The sequence below is a fragment of the Vulpes lagopus genome, chromosome X (assembly GCF_018345385.1).
Source record: "Vulpes lagopus strain Blue_001 chromosome X, ASM1834538v1, whole genome shotgun sequence".
Lineage (NCBI taxonomy): Eukaryota > Metazoa > Chordata > Mammalia > Carnivora > Canidae > Vulpes > Vulpes lagopus.
The window spans coordinates 108,537,950-108,559,366 of NC_054848.1; the positions used below are offsets into that span (position 1 = coordinate 108,537,950).

General features: G+C 41.1%; 1 protein-coding gene and 1 long non-coding RNA gene across 2 annotated transcripts in view; one reads left to right on the forward strand and one right to left on the reverse strand.

The window, feature by feature from the left end:
- The window catches only part of LOC121483515, a 135,889-nt gene that overhangs the window by 42,036 nt on the left and 72,436 nt on the right, over positions 1-21,417 (reverse strand). The gene's annotated exons all lie outside the window — the stretch shown is intronic.
- Positions 734-1,777, forward strand: LOC121483514 (putative MAGE domain-containing protein MAGEA13P). Its single transcript, XM_041742127.1, has one exon. The coding sequence runs from the start codon at positions 734-736 to the stop codon at positions 1,775-1,777; it is 1,044 nt and encodes a 347-aa protein (XP_041598061.1).

A 21,417-nucleotide genomic window follows, 5' to 3' on the forward strand; every position in this document is an offset into this window, starting at 1 on the left:
ATCTCTGGGAGACAGAAGCTTGGGACAAGGGATGTAGGTCTGCAGAAAGGAAAGAATATAGGCCCAGTCAGGAGTAACTATGACTAGCTGCTGGAAGGCCAAAGGTAGTTTCCACCCCCAGAGAGGTCCCCGCAGATACCTGTACCGAGTGAGCATTGAGAGGACCATCTATCCCAGAATAGTAGAGATATCACAAAGTCTGGCCCTCCCTCTCCTGTCAGTGCTGGGAGGGCCAGAATTGTGATTGTAGTTTACAGCCTGAGGGGTTCCTTCAGCTCCCCTTATAGGGCTCAAGTAATCCCAGGGGTGAGGGTCTTGGTCTGAGGCATGTGTCCTCAGGCCAGCAGACCAGAGGAAGCACAGGCAGCACAAGGAGTCAGTCAAGGTGAGAACTCTATCAATGGGAGAATATCTACCAAGGACTCCACTCATGCCAGAACAGAGGAGACACCACAGCACCTGACTTTCCACACCCTACTGTCTTACCTAAAATCCGCAGGCTATGCCTGCTGGCTCCTGAGGAGCTTCCTCAGGTTCTTCTATAGGTTCTTAGGGGATAGGTCAAGACGGGAGACCCCCAGAGTACTATCTAACAGGAGACCTGTCAAGATGGCCTTTGTCAGAGCTGACAAAGTTGAGTTTCTCACACTATTCCTCTCTTCCTCAGTCCAGTTGGTTGCCATCATCTACCTTCTGCCCACACTCCTGCCTGCTGCCCCCAACACAAGTCAACATGCCTCACAGTAAGAAGAGTCAGTGCTGCAAGCTTGAAGAAAGCCATGAGGCCCAAAGAAGGGCTCAGGACCCAGTGGATGCACAGGTTCCTGTAACAGAGAAGGAAACCACCACCTCCTCTCTCTCCCCTTTGATCCAGGGTACCCCAAAGGTGGTGCCGGCTGCTGGAAAACCAAGTGTTTGCCAGAGTTCTCAGGGAGTCTGCTCCTCCCCTTCCACCATCAAAGGTGCTCCATTGAGCAAGACAAATGAGGGCTCCAGCAGCCACAAAGAGGGTCCAAGTACCTCCCAGGCTCCACCAGATCCTGATTCCTTGCTCAGTGAAGTGCTAAATCAGAAAGTGGCTGAATTGGTGCGGTTCCTGAGTGTCAGGTATGTAACAAAGAAGCCCACCATGGCGGCAGAAATGCTGCAGAGTGTCATCCGAGAGCACAAGGGCCTTTTCCCTGTGATCTTCAAGAAAGCCTGTGAGTGCATGGAGGTTGTCTTTGGCATTGAAGTGAAGGAAGTAGACCCTGTCAACCACTCCTATGAGCTTGTCAAGATCCTCAACCTTACCTACGATGGGATGCTGAGTAATGAGCAGGGCATGCCCAAGACCGGCCTCCTGATCCTTATCCTGGGCGTAATCTTCGTGGAAGGCAATTGTGCCCCTGAGGAGAAGATCTGGGATATGCTGAATAAGATCGGGGTGTTTGCCGGGAAGAAGGATTTCATCTATGGGGAGCCCAGGAAGCTCATCACCAAAGATTTAGTGCAGGAGAAGTACCTGGAGTACCGGCAGGTGCCCAACAGTGACCTTCCGCACTACGAATTCCTGTGGGGTCCCAGGGCCCACGCTGAAACCAGCAAGATGCAAGTCTTGCAGTTTTTGGCCAAGGTCAGTGGCACTGTCCCTACTTCCTTCTCATCCTGGTATGAGGAAGCCGTGAGAGATGAGAGAGCACGAGCTGAGGCCAGAGTTGCTGCCACTGATGATACTACTGCCATGGCCAGAGAAAGTTCCAGTGTCCCATCTGGCAGCTTCTCTTGCGCTAAGTGAAGTCTGAGGAAGATTCTCCACTATGTGTTTCAAGAGGGCAATCAAGGTTCTAAATAGTGGAGGGCTGAATTGCAGATTTTATCTTTTTTTCTTTTTGATATTTTTCAAATGTTCTTTCTTCTAAAAGGTTTTTGAGCTTCAGACACTAGGTCCATGAATGATACTGGTCACATGTTTATTGCTGTTTTCAGGTTTAAGAATAAGAATTTTGCTCTTCTGGAAAACATATTGGGAAACTTTTATTTTCTGATCTGGAGTAGGATAGCATAGCATTGATAGCAGAATTTCCTTAGAAATATGCAAGAGGGGATCCCTGGGTGGTGCAGCGGTTTAGCGCCTGCCTTTGGCCCAGGGCGCAATCCTAGAGACCCGGGATCGAATCCCACGTCGGGCTCCCGGTGCATGGAGCCTGCTTCTCCCTCTGCCTATGTCTCTGCCTCTCTCTCTCTCTGTGACTATCATAAATAAATAAATAATTAAAAAAAAAAGAAATATGCAAGAGCCCAGCAATAAAATAGATGGACTCAAGAAATAGAGGGGAAAATGTAAAAGATGGTTATCCTAGGATTCCTGTAACCCATTTAGTCTGTTGGTTAGTGAAATTGAAGATCTGTACTTGGATTTGTTTGGCTAAAGAATGCATGAGAAATTAAATCTTAATAAAAGAAAATCCTGGCTCACTAGCTCATTTATTCTTACAAGTGTTTTACAGATGAGAGAAAAGTCTAGAAAGGAAGATTACCCTTAGCCGTTCCTTTGGAATCATGGGTAAACCAGAGAGAAATCTCCACCTGTGGCAAGTATGGAAAGTGCCCTGCACCCATGTCCCCATGCCACTGAACACAATGTTCAAACCATGCATTCTATATGCATTGTCTACAATATTTCTGGAGAATAGGGTGATTTTCTTTGGTGTGGTGCCCAGGGGCTAGCACTTTTTCCCTGGCCTGGAAAAGCCCAGAGCCCACTCCTTGGAAAGGACGTTTTATTTTATTTTATTATTTTTTTTTAAAGGGAAGACCATTTTTTTTTAAATTTTTATTTATTTACGACAGTCACACACACACAGAGAGAGAGAGAGAGGCAGAGACACAGGCAGAGGGAGAAGCAGGCTCCATGCACCGGGAGCCTGATGTGGGATTCGATCCCGGGTCTCCAGGATCGCGCCCGGGGCCAAAGGCAGGCGCCAAACCGCTGCGCCACCCAGGGATCCCGGAAAGGACGTTTTAATTAGGTTATCTTGAGTGTGATTTGGCCAGCTCTAAGCAAGGGCTAGACCTTTGGTGGGAGTGAAATGAGTGAAAATAGTGGTTTGGATGGAAGAACAGCTGGGAGGGAGGAACAGAGTTAGTCCTTGACTCAAATTCTAGGAGCTTTGAGTTGCATTCAGCTGGGGTAGACTTCCCCCATATCCAAATTAAATCATATATCCACTAACAGGGACATTTTACAGAGTTTTATTTACAAAGCACCATTTCTGGCTCATGTGGTGGTTTGTGTTCTGGAGTGCTACATATTCTCTGAGATGTCATGGAAAACATAGTCACAGTTAGTCACAGTCAATCCCAGAGGAAAGAAACAGTCAATCCCAGAGGACAGAGTGATAGAGTCTGGGGTCAAAGTCATATTAGCAATTATTGCTGTTTGTTAAAGATCCAACAAATACCAGGCACTGTGCCAGGCACTTCACTTACATACATTCTATCAGTTTTACGAGACAGGGCTTATCAAACTCACTTCACAGGTGAAGAACCGAAGGCCCAGAGAACTTGGAAGTTTGCCCTGGGACTAGATTCTGGGTCCAAATTTGTCGGTTCTCACTCCTCCCAGCCTGAGGCTGATCTCTTGTCTCTTTGCTCATTTCTCTTCTCCATGCTCTATATGTCTTTCTGGTAACAAAAAGAAGGGCCCTTTGGCCAAAGTAGGCCTAAAGAAAGAAGAAGTCAATGATACCAGACATGATTTGGGGACTTTCGGCTTTCTTTCCCTCGGGTCTGCCAGCCTGAGCTCCCCAGAGCTCCTGGAGAACTGATGCAGCCCACCTGCTGCTGTGTGTGTGTCCGGTCCCAGCACTTTTCTGTGTGACAGCACCCTTGCCCCGTCTTCCTCTGCCTGCCTTCCTGTCCCACTCTAGAATCTGACCTGCTGACCAGCTTTGAAGCCCTGTGCTCCCAGTGGGACAGCCCTAGTCACCCATCTTCCCCACCTTGTCATGGAGCATCCCTACTCTTTACAGAAGGATGTCCCCCTGGCTGTCCATCCATCCCTCTTTCTGGAACCCCAATAGCAACAGCCTCTTAGCAATAAAAGTGCACTTTGGAGGATGGTTAGATGCCTGAGCACCCAGCCTGGCCTCTTCTTTTTTTAAAAAAAGATTTTATTTATTTATTCATGAGAGAGAGAGAGAGAGAGAGAGAGAGAGAGAGAGAGAGAGAGAGGCAGAGACACAGACAGAGGGAGAAGCAGGTTCCATGCAGGGAACCTGACGTGGGACTCAATCTCGGGTCTCCAGGATCGTGCCCTGGGCTGAAGGCGGTGCTAAACCGCTGAGCCACCCAAGCTGCCCCTGTCCTGGCCTCTTCAACACACACTCCTAAATTGTTTTTCAAATGAGCTGGCGAGCAGAGTCTGATTTGCACATAATTTTCTGGCTCTCAGGATGTAACCCTGATGTTAGAGAGGGTTTTTGAGACCACACTAATATTTGGAATAAGAGTCTAATAAGATGTATAATTTAAAATAGGACACTGATCACATCAGCAGATGAGCAAGTTTACCTGGATAGTCAAAAACCAAAACACCTCTCCTCTAAGTGGTAGGAAACAGCGCAGAAACCACCATGTAAGCAGAGAGCTACAGGGGCTGAATGCCTAAAACCTCGGAGTCCTAGCAGGTGAACAATGGTTTTTTTTGGTGGACATGTTCTGGTTTAAAAAAAAAAAAACAGGGATGCCTGAGTGGCTCAGTGGTTGAGCATCTCTCTTCGGCTTGGGGCATGATCCCAGGGTCCTGGGATTGAGTCCCACATCGGGCTCCCTTGCAGGAAGTCTGCTTCTCCCTGTCCCTATGTCTCTGCCTCTCTCTTTGTGTCTCTCATGAATAAATAAATAAAATCTTTTTAAAAATTCAAAGAAAAAAAAAACAAGTTAGCCATCCTTCCATCCTTCCACTGCTTCTTGTACATACATCTTGCCCACAGGAAAATTCCAGTTTGCAGTATGCCTCATGATGCCTGTGCAGGTGTTTGGGAAGATTCAGTCATTCAGAGGGGAGCAGAACCTCTCAGGTTAAGGTTGTGATTACACATCATAAGGAAAAGAAAGGAGAACATTCCCAGGCTACTGAGATTATAGAGGTTATTGGAAAGGGCAAAGCAGAACTCCCTGCCAATGCTGACAGGGTCACTTGAAAACTAGATGTGACCCTATATTTGAGAATGCTTGTCACACAGTAGGTACTTGAAAAAGTTGGTACAAGGCAAATATGGCTTTCTCAGGAACTCCTCCAAGAAATGAAAGGAATTGGCATCATAACAGATTACAGTAGTTGCTTTTTCTTGAGTACCTACTACATGGTGGCTTCCCAGACAAACTACAAGTGCTCACCCACATCTTGTCTTTCTCTCCTTCCTGGGTGGCCCACTTGTAGTTAGGCAGGAGCCAGTGTGCCATTTTCATGCTTCCTCTGCTGTTCAGAAGCACACCTGGGGACCCAGGTGGAGAGGTAGAGCTACCAGATGGAAGGAGCCTGGATCGCTGAGTTACCTGAAAGCAGGTGCCCCTTTGTACAATTACTTTTGTGCTTCCACCTTTTGGCAATGGTAAACGATGCTGCTATAAAAATGAATGTACAAATATGTATTCAAATCTGTGTCTCGGGATCCCTGGGTGGCTCAGCAGTTGAGTATCTGCCTTTGGCTAAGGGCATGATCCTGGGGTCCTGGGATCAAGTCCCACATCAGGCTCCCTGCAAGGAGCCTGCTTCTCCTTCTGCCTATATCTCTGCCTCTCTCTGCGTGTCTCTCATGAATAAATAAATAAAATATTAAAAAACCAAGGGTAATTGTGCAAATATTGCAAACCACCTACTCTTGGCATCCTTTGTCCAACTCTGAGTTTCCACCCACCAATACCCGGAAACTCATCTCCTCTAACCTAGGGCATCTGTTGCAAGTAGCTGGAAGCTCTGCCGTAACTAGCTTCTCATCATAAACACAACAAGGGGCTGGAGGTCCCTGGTAACTGGAGGTAGAGTTTCCCTAATCTGTCTTATACCTAATTGGTTGATGATGATTGTCAAAATTGTAAACGTGGGACATCACATTTCAAATGAAGCTTCAAAAGAAATCCAATCCATGAACATGAGAAGGCACAGCAGTCTAACTGAAGTGAGAGCTATTATCCTGGAGTCCTGTCCACTCACTACCCTTCCCTCTTCCTATGAGACAGTGGCCCTGTCACCCAACCACAGAACTCTAGTTTCCCTCTGAGCACTCCGGGGAAAGCCTGGTGCTAGAAGCCCCTTCCTGGGCCGTTGACTGTCATGCCCTTCACAGGCATGTATCTGTGTGGACTCCATTCCACCCCATGCACTGAATCCTAGTTTTGCTGCCTGGCTCTGCAGCATCATCAACAACTTGTGAGCCCCAATTTCTGTGTCTCCAGCATACCTTACCACCCCATTTCTCATTCCCAACTCCTCACTGTCCCACCCCTGACCTAGACACACTGGCACATGCTGTCTTACCCACTCATCGAGTCTCAATTTTCAGCATGGGACCGGCTGCCTTCCCTGTGACCCACACTCTCCCCCTCAGGATTCTGTTAGGATTTTTCACAGGCTCTTGCCGCTGATCCCAATCCTGGTCTCTTCCTTCCTTCCTAGCTTTGCTTCAATCTCTCTTCTGCAAAGAGGTCCCAGCTAGTGCCTTTCTGCGGGAGCTTCTTAGCATCAAATAACATGGAGGGCCTTCATTGACTTTGCACCTACATTTCCCTACAAAGGCAGAACCCTTTCAAGAACCTTAAGTATGCCACACGAATTGTGAGGATTTCTACTCTGATGAGAACAGGAATTTGTCCCAGCCTCGTGTGAGTTCCAGAATTCTCTTTCTGTGTAGCAATCTCTTCTTAGTATTCGGTCCTGCAAATTTTAGGCCTTCCTGGCCTCCCAGATTCATCTCAACTCAAGGAGATTATCCAGGCTTCCCCATCTGTGCACTGTGGCATGCATTATCTCCCCAGACAAATAAGCTAGGGTATCGTAGAACTGACCTCATTGGGTTTACATTTCTTAGAGATCAATGTCCTTCATGACCTGATGTCTAATAAATTGAAAATTGTTTCATATGTTTCTTTTTTAAAAATTTTTATTGGAGTTCAATTTGCCAACATGTAGCATAACACCCAGTGCTCATCCTGCCAAGTGTCCCCCTCAGTGCCCATCACCCAGTCACCCCAACCCCCCGCCCACCTCCCCTTCCACTACCCCTTGTTTCATATGTTTCATCTGGATTTTTAGGTATACTATGTAGGAGTTTGGTTCTTGTTACTTCATTGTAGCTGGAAGACCTATAATCCAAACTTAAAATCTAAATTATCTAGGCATGATTAATGCCCCCAAAATTTCAGTCTTCTTCAAATTAAAATCAGAATTGAAAGGCTGTGGACATTTATGTAAACATAGACATACTAATTTACAACCAAAAAAATATACAGTAAAGTACCAACAGTGTTTTTCTCTGCTAGTGGAAGCCTAAGTCATCCTTTTATTTTCTTATGTATGGTTTTAAAAATTTCCAACATTTGTAAAGCATATGAATTACCTTTATTATGATGAAATATAAGTATTTTTATTTTTTTAAAGATTCTATTTATTTATTCATGAGAGACACACACAGAGAGAAGCAGAGACACAGGCAAAGGGAGAAGCAGGCTCCACACAGGAAGCCCAATGTGCGACTCGATCCCAGAACCCCAGGATCACACTCTGGGCCGAAGGCAGGCGCTAAACCGCTGAGCTACCCAGGGGTCCCATGATAAAATATAAGTATTTTTAAATGTGTTTTTGACTACCAAAAATTAATACTCATTCTCTAGATGGTTTGTTTACAACAGTGATCAACCTCTTGCCAGATTCTACCCACCTCTGACAAGCCTCCTGCTTGTTTGACTAGAAAGAAAAAAACATGCAATCCATATAGCTATGTGTAGTAATGCAACTTTCCCCACACTTTCAAAGTTAATGCTAAGAATCTATCTTCTTTTTAAAGCCCTCTCTCCAGAAAAGTATTCACATATTTTAAAAGGGGAAATTATATTTACATCTAAATCATATTCTCCATGATTTGATTGGATCCAATATTTATAGGATGCATAGTATACAAGTAATTTTAGGAGAAGGAATTAGAATTACCACATTCATTACTAGAAGTGTTGTTTATGTCTCTTGTCAAGGCTCATAATAAATAAATCATGCTATTTTAAAAATATGTTCTTCAGTCATTACTGCATTAATTCCAAATTACGCCTGAAATGCACTTTAGATTTTCCTGATTGATGCAACATTTTCGTAAGAATGTTTATCCTTCTTTCAGAGACTAGCACACAACTATCAACACAGTTTCTTAACACACAATTATCCTTCACAAAGTAACTATCATGTTAAAAGTGCTGACTCATCATTTTGGTAATGCTTCTCTATATGTTCTGTGCTTTGTTTTTAGCTATACCTTACATGCTCCCATTCTGCATGCGATAATTCCACCATTTTAATGATCTCATTCACACACTGCCCAAACAAAGCCATTAATGGTCATCAATATCACCCAAGATTATTTGGGTACCTTAGGATTTTTCTCATCACTGGACTACTTGTTCTTTTATTTTAGAAGAACTACACAGCCTCTTTCCTCATGTGAGCCTTTTCTCTTCATTTTTTGGACCATGGCACTCGTTCTGAAACTGAAAATTCCCAAATTTTTACCAGATGATTGGGATCCGAAGGTGTTTCTATAGATTTAAGTAGTAAAATATATACACATTATTCATTTATTTGCAATGGAAACCCCTTGTAATACTTTATTTTTTCCCTTTTAAAATATAGGTTCACATTCTCCAAAGAAAGATACAAGTAAATTAATAAGCACAAGTATCTGCCAATACCATTTTTTTTACCAACACCACGTAATACTGAGCTAGCATTTCCCTCCTGCAAAATTAAAACTGTTCCTTATTTTCCCACATTACCTTGTCACCTTTATATGCATTTGGTGTAGATCTAAATAATTTGATGTCTATAGCCCAACAATTACAAATTGCTAATACATCATTTATGATCCTAAGTGTCCTGTAATTTTTGCCCTTTCTGCAAGCTTATGTAAATCTCTCTATATGAACAGTTTCATGTACTTTAAACTATGTCACAATCAGGTGAAATTTATGTCTTCCCCAAATTCCTTTTAAGTGGTGGAACAGCCTAGGGAAACACCATATTAACAAAGTGGGCGAATGACTAAAACCTCGAGAGGCTAAGAGGTAACACTGGTTTTCTTTGACTGCATGTTAATAACAAAAATAAGGTAGCCTGAGTGGTCAGTGGGGCATCTCTCCGGCCCAGACCAGGTCTGGGCATGATCCCACATAGCCTCCCTAGCGGAAAAAGTCTGCTTCTCCTGTCCTATGTTTGCTTCTTCTTTGTGTCTCTAAGCCAAGACAAATCCAAACTATCTTTTTAAAAAATTCAAAGAAAAAAAAAACAAGTTAGCCATCCTTCCATCCTTCCACTGCTTCTTGTACATACATCTTGCCCACAGGAAAATTCCAGTTTGCAGTATGCCTCATGATGCCTGTGCAGGTGTTTGGGAAGATTCAGTCATTCAGAGGGGAGCAGAACCTCTCAGGTTAAGGTTGTGATTACACATCATAAGGAAAAGAAAGGAGAACATTCCCAGGCTACTGAGATTATAGAGGTTATTGGAAAGGGCAAAGCAGAACTCCCTGCCAATGCTGACAGGGTCACTTGAAAACTAGATGTGACCCTATATTTGAGAATGCTTGTCACACAGTAGGTACTTGAAAAAGTTGGTACAAGGCAAATATGGCTTTCTCAGGAACTCCTCCAAGAAATGAAAGGAATTGGCATCATAACAGATTACAGTAGTTGCTTTTTCTTGAGTACCTACTACATGGTGGCTTCCCAGACAAACTACAAGTGCTCACCCACATCTTGTCTTTCTCTCCTTCCTGGGTGGCCCACTTGTAGTTAGGCAGGAGCCAGTGTGCCATTTTCATGCTTCCTCTGCTGTTCAGAAGCACACCTGGGGACCCAGGTGGAGAGGTAGAGCTACCAGATGGAAGGAGCCTGGATCGCTGAGTTACCTGAAAGCAGGTGCCCCTTTGTACAATTACTTTTGTGCTTCCACCTTTTGGCAATGGTAAACGATGCTGCTATAAAAATGAATGTACAAATATGTATTCAAATCTGTGTCTCGGGATCCCTGGGTGGCTCAGCAGTTGAGTATCTGCCTTTGGCTAAGGGCATGATCCTGGGGTCCTGGGATCAAGTCCCACATCAGGCTCCCTGCAAGGAGCCTGCTTCTCCTTCTGCCTATATCTCTGCCTCTCTCTGCGTGTCTCTCATGAATAAATAAATAAAATATTAAAAAACCAAGGGTAATTGTGCAAATATTGCAAACCACCTACTCTTGGCATCCTTTGTCCAACTCTGAGTTTCCACCCACCAATACCCGGAAACTCATCTCCTCTAACCTAGGGCATCTGTTGCAAGTAGCTGGAAGCTCTGCCGTAACTAGCTTCTCATCATAAACACAACAAGGGGCTGGAGGTCCCTGGTAACTGGAGGTAGAGTTTCCCTAATCTGTCTTATACCTAATTGGTTGATGATGATTGTCAAAATTGTAAACGTGGGACATCACATTTCAAATGAAGCTTCAAAAGAAATCCAATCCATGAACATGAGAAGGCACAGCAGTCTAACTGAAGTGAGAGCTATTATCCTGGAGTCCTGTCCACTCACTACCCTTCCCTCTTCCTATGAGACAGTGGCCCTGTCACCCAACCACAGAACTCTAGTTTCCCTCTGAGCACTCCGGGGAAAGCCTGGTGCTAGAAGCCCCTTCCTGGGCCGTTGACTGTCATGCCCTTCACAGGCATGTATCTGTGTGGACTCCATTCCACCCCATGCACTGAATCCTAGTTTTGCTGCCTGGCTCTGCAGCATCATCAACAACTTGTGAGCCCCAATTTCTGTGTCTCCAGCATACCTTACCACCCCATTTCTCATTCCCAACTCCTCACTGTCCCACCCCTGACCTAGACACACTGGCACATGCTGTCTTACCCACTCATCGAGTCTCAATTTTCAGCATGGGACCGGCTGCCTTCCCTGTGACCCACACTCTCCCCCTCAGGATTCTGTTAGGATTTTTCACAGGCTCTTGCCGCTGATCCCAATCCTGGTCTCTTCCTTCCTTCCTAGCTTTGCTTCAATCTCTCTTCTGCAAAGAGGTCCCAGCTAGTGCCTTTCTGCGGGAGCTTCTTAGCATCAAATAACATGGAGGGCCTTCATTGACTTTGCACCTACATTTCCCTACAAAGGCAGAACCCTTTCAAGAACCTTAAGTATGCCACACGAATTGTGAGGATTTCTACTCTGATGAGAACAGGAATTTGTCCCAGCCTCGTGTGAGTTCCAGAATTCTCTTTCTGTGTAGCAATCTCTTCTTAGTATTCGGTCCTGCAAATTTTAGGCCTTCCTGGCCTCCCAGATTCATCTCAACTCAAGGAGATTATCCAGGCTTCCCCATCTGTGCACTGTGGCATGCATTATCTCCCCAGACAAATAAGCTAGGGTATCGTAGAACTGACCTCATTGGGTTTACATTTCTTAGAGATCAATGTCCTTCATGACCTGATGTCTAATAAATTGAAAATTGTTTCATATGTTTCTTTTTTAAAAATTTTTATTGGAGTTCAATTTGCCAACATGTAGCATAACACCCAGTGCTCATCCTGCCAAGTGTCCCCCCTCAGTGCCCATCACCCAGTCACCCCAACCCCCCGCCCACCTCCCCTTCCACTACCCCTTGTTTCATATGTTTCATCTGGATTTTTAGGTATACTATGTAGGAGTTTGGTTCTTGTTACTTCATTGTAGCTGGAAGACCTATAATCCAAACTTAAAATCTAAATTATCTAGGCATGATTAATGCCCCCAAAATTTCAGTCTTCTTCAAATTAAAATCAGAATTGAAAGGCTGTGGACATTTATGTAAACATAGACATACTAATTTACAACCAAAAAAATATACAGTAAAGTACCAACAGTGTTTTTCTCTGCTAGTGGAAGCCTAAGTCATCCTTTTATTTTCTTATGTATGGTTTTAAAAATTTCCAACATTTGTAAAGCATATGAATTACCTTTATTATGATGAAATATAAGTATTTTTATTTTTTTAAAGATTCTATTTATTTATTCATGAGAGACACACACAGAGAGAAGCAGAGACACAGGCAAAGGGAGAAGCAGGCTCCACACAGGAAGCCCAATGTGCGACTCGATCCCAGAACCCCAGGATCACACTCTGGGCCGAAGGCAGGCGCTAAACCGCTGAGCTACCCAGGGGTCCCATGATAAAATATAAGTATTTTTAAATGTGTTTTTGACTACCAAAAATTAATACTCATTCTCTAGATGGTTTGTTTACAACAGTGATCAACCTCTTGCCAGATTCTACCCACCTCTGACAAGCCTCCTGCTTGTTTGACTAGAAAGAAAAAAACATGCAATCCATATAGCTATGTGTAGTAATGCAACTTTCCCCACACTTTCAAAGTTAATGCTAAGAATCTATCTTCTTTTTAAAGCCCTCTCTCCAGAAAAGTATTCACATATTTTAAAAGGGGAAATTATATTTACATCTAAATCATATTCTCCATGATTTGATTGGATCCAATATTTATAGGATGCATAGTATACAAGTAATTTTAGGAGAAGGAATTAGAATTACCACATTCATTACTAGAAGTGTTGTTTATGTCTCTTGTCAAGGCTCATAATAAATAAATCATGCTATTTTAAAAATATGTTCTTCAGTCATTACTGCATTAATTCCAAATTACGCCTGAAATGCACTTTAGATTTTCCTGATTGATGCAACATTTTCGTAAGAATGTTTATCCTTCTTTCAGAGACTAGCACACAACTATCAACACAGTTTCTTAACACACAATTATCCTTCACAAAGTAACTATCATGTTAAAAGTGCTGACTCATCATTTTGGTAATGCTTCTCTATATGTTCTGTGCTTTGTTTTTAGCTATACCTTACATGCTCCCATTCTGCATGCGATAATTCCACCATTTTAATGATCTCATTCACACACTGCCCAAACAAAGCCATTAATGGTCATCAATATCACCCAAGATTATTTGGGTACCTTAGGATTTTTCTCATCACTGGACTACTTGTTCTTTTATTTTAGAAGAACTACACAGCCTCTTTCCTCATGTGAGCCTTTTCTCTTCATTTTTTGGACCATGGCACTCGTTCTGAAACTGAAAATTCCCAAATTTTACCAGATGATTGGGATCCGAAGGTGTTTCTATAGATTTTAAGTAGTAAAATATATACACATTATTCATTTATTTGCAATGGAAACCCCTTGTAATACTTTTATTTTTTCCCTTTTAAAATATAGGTTCACATTCTCCAAAGAAAGATACAAGTAAATTAATAAGCACAAGTATCTGCCAATACCATTTTTTTTACCAACACCACGTAATACTGAGCTAGCATTTCCCTCCTGCAAAATTAAAACTGTTCCTTATTTTCCCACATTACCTTGTCACCTTTATATGCATTTGGTGTAGATCTAAATAATTTGATGTCTATAGCCCAACAATTACAAATTGCTAATACATCATTTATGATCCTAAGTGTCCTGTAATTTTTGCCCTTTCTGCAAGCTTATGTAAATCTCTCTATATGAACAGTTTCATGTACTTTAAACTATGTCTACAATAGGTTGAATATTTATGTCTTCCCCAAATTCATGTATTTGGAGGTGGGGCCTATGGGAAGTACTTAGTTCACAAAGGTGGAGCCCACATGAATGGGACTGAATCCTCATAAGAGGCTGAAGAACTAACTAGCTGGTCATCTTTCTGCCATGTTAATATACCAAGAATTTGGTAGTCTAGAACCTGGAAGAAGAGGGCTCTCCCGAGAACCCAGCCAGGTGGGTTCCATGATCTCACAATTCTAGCCTTCAGAGCTGTGAGAAATAAAATTCTGTTGTTGATAAGCTAGCAGGTTTATGGTATTCTGTTACAGAAGCCTAACCTGTCTAAGCCAAGACAATGTCCAAAGCTATTGTTTTATAACAGTCTTTTTAAAAATTCTTGGTTATTTTAGATTCTCTGATCTTTCCAAAGAAACAGTTTTTGTCCCATTGATGTTATTTACCATTTCTCTAATTTCAATTTCATTGATTTCTGCTCTTATATCCTTCTGTTTGTTTTGGATTTAATTTACTTTTTCTTTTTATAGTTTAAGGTGGAAGCTGGTATTAATCAGATTGAGTCCTTTTTCCTAATACAAGCATTTAATAACATAAATTTCACACTTGGCACTGCTTTAGATTTTCACTCAGTTCAAACCATTTTCTAATTTCTTTCAATTTTTCTTTTGAAACATGGGTTAGTAAAAATGCATTATTTAATTCCAAAAAATTCATTATTTATTTATTTTTTTTTTTTTTAAAAATTCATTATTTAATTCCAAATATCTAAGTTAGTAAAAATGCATTATTATTCCAAATATCTGACATAAAAAAAAATAAATAAATGTTGAAGCCTTAAATTCCAGAGTGAGGAGTTTGTACCTAATGTATTGAGCAATGGGGAGCAACTGATGATTTTTGAGAAGTATAGTGATATGATCAGAGGTATGTTTGATTTAAAAAAAAGAAAACAATTCTGAAGGATACAATGGATTGGAGGCAGGAAGTAGGTAGGTAGCAGGTAACTCCTTCTACTCAACTATGCCATATCATGCACTTACAACTATTAAATTTCTGTTTCTGAAAGACAATGTCTCTAAGTAGTTAGGTCACTTTGAATTCAAATCCCAATTTAAATGTACTAGCAAATTCACTAGTTAGTGTCATCTGCAAACCTAATTAGCACAAACTTGAACTATCTACACAAATAACTGGCTTAACCGTTATTACAGCTAAGCCAGTCAAGTTGCTCAAATTGGGCTAAAATCATTGTTAGTGGAATAGATATTTACATTTAATATATGCATCTCAAACTATACATAATTGCAATTTAGGTACTCAGAACCTACAACATAATTGTCATGAGATCGAATTAGTATGAAATAAGAATCTTATAAATCTCAGTCTAATTATTCTGAATCATATACCTAGAAGTCTGGTTGCTATATATTTTCATAAGTTTTCATCCTGTTTTAAATCAAAACATTTATCTCAACAAATTTATTGGAACTTACAAATACCATGGAAGTGGAACAATCATCAGCCAACATGAATGACTTAAAAAGTAATCAAAACTAAGTTGGGCTGGGTTAATAAAATAACATTACATTCTATTCAGCAAAGATTCTGCAGTTTTAAAGGCTTCTGATATTTTTTCAATACAGCAAAAGATGACAATGTCCATATTATAGAGGCAGGAAGTTGGAATGTTCTCTGGAATGTCTATATGAGGAAATAGGAATAATTACTTGCCATGAATGGGAGATGGGCAGAGCATCTGAAGCCAGGCCCTGCACTTAAAAAAAATCCAGTAAGGCTTTCACTTTCCTTTACTTGGCTCTTCACAGACAGTAAGCATAAGAGAGACTCTTGAATCTTGAATTGGATATACAACACTCATCCTGAAGTCACATAGCAGCTTTCAAAGAATACTCCACAATTTTGTCAAGGACACCCTTTTTGCCATTCCCATCAATGTCGCTTTCATTCAGAGTGTGACCCTTAATGTTTTGGGGTTACAGATCCCTTTCAGAATCTGATGGAAGTAGGAGAGATGAAAACTTTTGCCAAGAAAATTCTCTAGTTTGTGCACAAAACTCACAATTTCGTCTATAATTTCAAAGGGTTGATAGATTCCTCCCTGTTACAGGTTGACTTGTGTTCCCCAAAAGACATGTTGAGGTCCTAACCACAGTACATATGAATGTGACTTTATTTGGAAATAGGGTCTTTATAGATGTAATCAAGACATTAGGAGTGGGCCATAACCCAATACAATTGGAGTCCTTACAGAAAGAGGGAAAACAATGTGAAGAGACAGACACACAAGGAGGATGCTATATGAAGATGAAGACAGATTGGAGTGACGCTCCCATAACCCAAGGAACACCAAAGATCGAAGCTGTCACCAAAAGCTAGAATATAGGCATGGAACATATTCCCCCTCAGAACACTCAAAAGGAACCAACAATGCTGACATTTTGCTTTCAGTCTACAGGCCCCCAGAACTGTGAAACAATCGATTTCTGTTATTTTGTGCTATGTGATTTGTTTCAGCAGCCCTAGCAAACCAATACACCAACTTTCAAGTCCCGTCCATTATTATAAATATTTTTAGCAACCTATGAAACCTAGGATCATTCCATTTTCAGGTATTTGTTCAGCAGCCAGACGTAAGATACCTTGAGGAGAGTATAAAGGAAAATTTGCTGCAACTTCTATGAGTAAAACTACAAAATATTTTACCTTTTAGGAAGCACCGCACAGTTTAATGAACCACTAAAGAGTGTGCTTTGAAAACAGGATAGGCTGGTAGCAGAAACTTCATTGCAGTGTTCAGATTCTCCATATGACTAACATTTGCTTACTCATTGATTAATGTGTTTACCTGTCTGCTCCATGAGCATAGAGTTGAATATAAAATTTGCAGCTGACTCACTTTTGAATGGATCTTCAAACACTTTTTCCACCGCTAAGTAAAAAACTTATTTTTAGGGAAATAAAATGTAGGCAATAGGCAAATATACTTGTACCTACCAAACTGTTAGTGTGAGCTCCTTTTCAGGTTGTTAGCTGGGATTTATATCAGTTTCCCATGCCCACAGATCTTTGAAGTATGGAAAATATATGAGTTTAAAGATGCGTGGGTACAGAAATGCAAAATCAAATAATATTAGCCAGTACATTATATCTTTTTGAGGTCAAAAAAGGTGTTAAAAATTCATGAGGGCAGCTCAGGTGGCTCAGCAGTTTAGCGTCGCCTTCAGCCCAGGACCTGATCCTGGAAACCTGGGATCGAGTCCCACGTTGGGCTCCCTGCATGAGCCTGCTTCTCCCTCTGCCTGTGTCTCTGCCTCTCCCTCTCTCTGTGTGTGTCTTTCATGAACAAATAAATAAGTAAAATCTTTTTTAAAAAATTCATGAAAAAAAGACAGATCTCAATGTTAAAAAATAAAGAAAAATTGTTTCCATTAACTTTATTTTAATTTCTTAATCTCTAGGGGAAAATACACTGTCCTATCAACTTTGAGTTTGAGGCTCTGTTTTAAGAAAAGTTTTCTTCTGGGGCACCTGGGTGGCTCAGTGAGTTAAGTGTCTGGCTTTGGCTCGGGTCATGATCCTGGGGTCCTAGGATGGAGCTCTGCCTCTGGCTCCCTGCTCAGGGGAGCCTGCTTCTCCCTCTCCCTACCCCCTGCTCGTGCTCTCTCTCACCATCTCTCTCTAATAAATAACTAAAATCTTTTTTAAAAAAGAGTTTTCTTCTAATTTTCTTTTGTATAGTGGTGAAAATATTCTTCATGTTGGGTAGAAAGAGAAAACATAAATATTAATATTAAAATAATTATTTATTCATCAAATATTTGGAAAGTGTCTACTATATATGTGGCACCCTGCTGGACAATGGCAAGGCAGAGACAAATGGTCCCTGCACTAAAGGAATTTCACTGATAGGAAAAGACACAAAACCCAACAATTATAGTATGTGATGACAGCAGTCATCTAATTCATTCAGTATTTGTGGGAGAGACTGTGGAGGATGGGTGCCCTACAAGAGATAATAATTCAGTTGGATCTTAAAATTGGCAAGTGCATTCCAGGGAGATGTGATTAGCAGGAACTAAGGCAAAGATAAGACACAGTGTGTTACATGAGATATACTTATACTAAAAAAAGTATTGTTTATTTGAAATTCAAATTTAGCTGGGTGTCCTCTATTTATATTTTCTATGTCTGGCAGCTCTTTATGTAGAGAATTAAACATATTTCAGGGTTGTTGGAATGTCAAGTGCACTTCAGGGACTATGAGAGACAGGGCTGGAAAGGTGCAGATGTTAGATCATGAAAAAGTATGTTTACCAAGTCAGGGATCTTAGTTTTGAGAGCAATGGTGATCATTGAAGACTTTTTATTTTATTTTATTTTTTAAAGGTTTTTTATTTATTTATTTGAGAGAGAGAGCAAGAGCATAAGCAGGGGGCAGGATCAGAGGGAGAGGGAGAAGCAGACTGCCCACTGAGCAGGGAGCTAGTTGGATGCGGGGCTCAATCCCAGGACCTGGGGATCAGGACCTGAGTCAAAGGCAGATGCTTAACCTGACTGAGCCACCCAGGTGCCCCGAGAAAAGTTTTTAGCATAAGAGTAATAGTCTCTTTCAGATGAGTGGTTCTGAAAAATACATGGAATATGCATTCAAGTCCATAAGAGTAGAGACAGGGAAATTACTATAGACTAATGTTAGGTTAGTCCAGGAGAAATGATGTTAGCTTAAACCAGTGCAATAGTTGGGAGAAATGGAGATAAGATCATAGAATAAACTAGCAGGAGTAAAATCAAGAAGTCTAAGTGGTTGACTTACATGGGGTGATGAGAGAGAGTGAGTCAGGGCTGACTCCAAATGTCCTATCCTAGTGACTAGAAAAATAACATGGGAAATGTAGGAGAAGGGATAAGATTTTTAGGGAAGAGGACAAATTATATTTTGGGCATGTTAAGCTGGTAAGTACTGGACCAGCCAAATAAAAATGACTGAAAAGTATCAGGGGAGCAGTCTATGTTGACAGTAGAGATTTGAGAATCATCAGGATAGAATTAAAACTATAAAAGCCAGAGAACCAATTAAGAGCACTCATTCTTGCAGTTGATAGAATTAAAAATCTTGAAAGAAAATTGCCACTCAATGTAGTTTTAATCTCAACTCAACAATATACCATAAAAAGATCCAATACAGAGAATACACAATTATGGCAGGACCTTGTACTTATTGCAAACCATGTGGTGGAGTTGTTTATTTGTGGAATTATCTCATATTTAATATACCTGAGCATAATGTGAGAGATTACAGCTAGGAATAGGCCAACTTGTAGAAAAAGGTAACCATATTTTTGTAGAATGCATAAATTATCCTCATCACAAGGTGCAATCAAGATGACTTCTCTGGGCCAATATAGGCACTTATAAAATTGAATTTCTGGTCTTTAATAGAGTTTAAAATTTCTACACTGAAACATGAGTTGTAGTCTTATGTAGCAAAGGAGCTTATTCAATCACATGTGAGTAAAATGCGAGTGTGAAGTTCATATGAAAAGCAGTTTAACCTGGAGAAAGACATTGTGTGTCCAATAAAACAGAGTCTTTCACCACCTATCAAGGTGCTAACGTATGTATATCAATAATAAGCTTATAGGTGAATTACTGAGAACCTGATGTGCCAATCAGAATTAAACAATTGATGTGTTATCTCACATAATTTCCATAGAAATTCTATGAGCTAAGTATATGGTCACTTTCATTTCATCATTAAAGAAACTGAAACTCAGAAGTTGCTCAATATTTACAGAGACACAATCATTTCCAAAGTCTACACTTAAGAATTTCATATATATAAATATATCTACACATACATATATGTAAAATATATATACCCCTAGTTATTTTCTTATCATGGTCAAAGTAACCATCTCTAATTTCACTGGTTGATTCACAGTTCACATTATGAAATGTTCTTCAAAGGGAATGGTGTAACATGGATCCCTCCCTCTCTGAATAGCAATGAAATTAAATACCCAACATATTGTTTTGCCATATGTCAATTTACCTTCCTAGGTTTGAGCCATAGCATCTCAGTGTTGAAAACAACTTGAGTTTATCAAGTCCAACTTCCTCTTCTGTGTAGGAATCCCTCTTTGACATCCTTGACACAGAGATTTTTAGTCCCTGCTCAAATATTCACAGTGACTAGGAGGACAAAAGGTCACCAATCTCATTGTTGGGCAGCTGTGGTAGGTCCTAAATCTACTTCTGAAGATTTACAGGGGGCAGCCCTGGTGGTGCAGCGGTTTAGTGCCACCTGCAGCCCAAGGTGGATCCTGGAGACCCGGGATGGAGTCCTGCATCGGGCTCCCTACATGGAGCCTGCTTCTCCCTCTGCCTGTGTCTCTGCCTCTCTGTGTGTGTGTGTCTCTCATGAATAAATAAAAAAAATAAAATCTTTTTAAAAAATAAAGATTTACAGGTCCACCCATGTTGTTTTGTTTTCTTAAAGCAAAAAAGGATATTTATTGGCTCACATAACTGAAAAGTCCATAGGGATATACTAGCTTCAGGCAAGGTTGGATCCAGGGGCATGAACATTGTCATCAGGACTCAAGTCTCTCCATCATTTGGCTCTGCTTTCCTCTGCACTGGCTTTATTTTCTGGCTCATTTGATATGGTGGGTCCTGTTGGTTAGAGCTTTCATACTACAAAGCCAAACAACCTCAGTAAAGATAGCTTCTGAGCTTCTCCTCCACAGTTCAGTAAAACTCTTACAGCTGAGTATCACTGGACCAATTTGAATCAAACAACCATTCCAGAACCAATCACTATGGTGAAGGAGATGGGATATGCTGATTGATCAGGTCTGAATTACATGTCCACCCAAGAAGCTTAAAGTTAGGCCAGACTGTCTGAACCCATGTTGTTTTAAATAGAAGATTTTATTATTTCTTTTTTTAAAAGATTTTATTTATTTATTCATGAGAGACAGAGAGAGAGAGAGAGAGAGAGAGAGAGGGAGGGAGGGAGGCAGAGACACAGGCAGAGGGAGAAGCAGGCTCCACTCAGGGAGCCTGACGTGGGACTTAATCCCGGGTCTCCAGGATCACGCACTGGGCTGAAGGTGACGCTGAACTGCTGAGCCACCCAGGCTGCCCGATTTTATTCTTTCTATGGCTGAATAATATTCCAGTGGGGGGTGTGTGTGTGTGTGTGTACACCATATTTTTTCATTCATTCACCCAAAGGACACTTAGGTCATTTCTGTTTTCCATAGTGGCTGCACAAATTTACATTCTGACCTACAGTGCACAAGAGTTCCCTGTACTTCACATCCTCACTATCACTTGTTATGTATTATCTTTTTTATTCTAGCCACTCTAACAGGAGTGAGGTTATAGCTCATTGGGGTTTTAGTTTGTACTTCTCTCATGAGTAGTGATGCTAAGCATCTTTTCAGGTACTTGTTGGTCATCTGTATGTCTTCTTCGGAAAAATGTCTACTCAGATCATTTTTTAAAAGTATTTTTTCTTCTGACTCCTCCACAGTATTTTATAACTTTGTTTGACTCTACTTTGTGCTT

What these genes read in the sequence shown, in the direction of transcription:
- LOC121483514 (XM_041742127.1), top strand. Translation starts at nt 734, where the DNA reads ATGCCTCACAGTAAGAAGAGTCAGTGCTGCAAGCTTGAAGAAAGCCAT.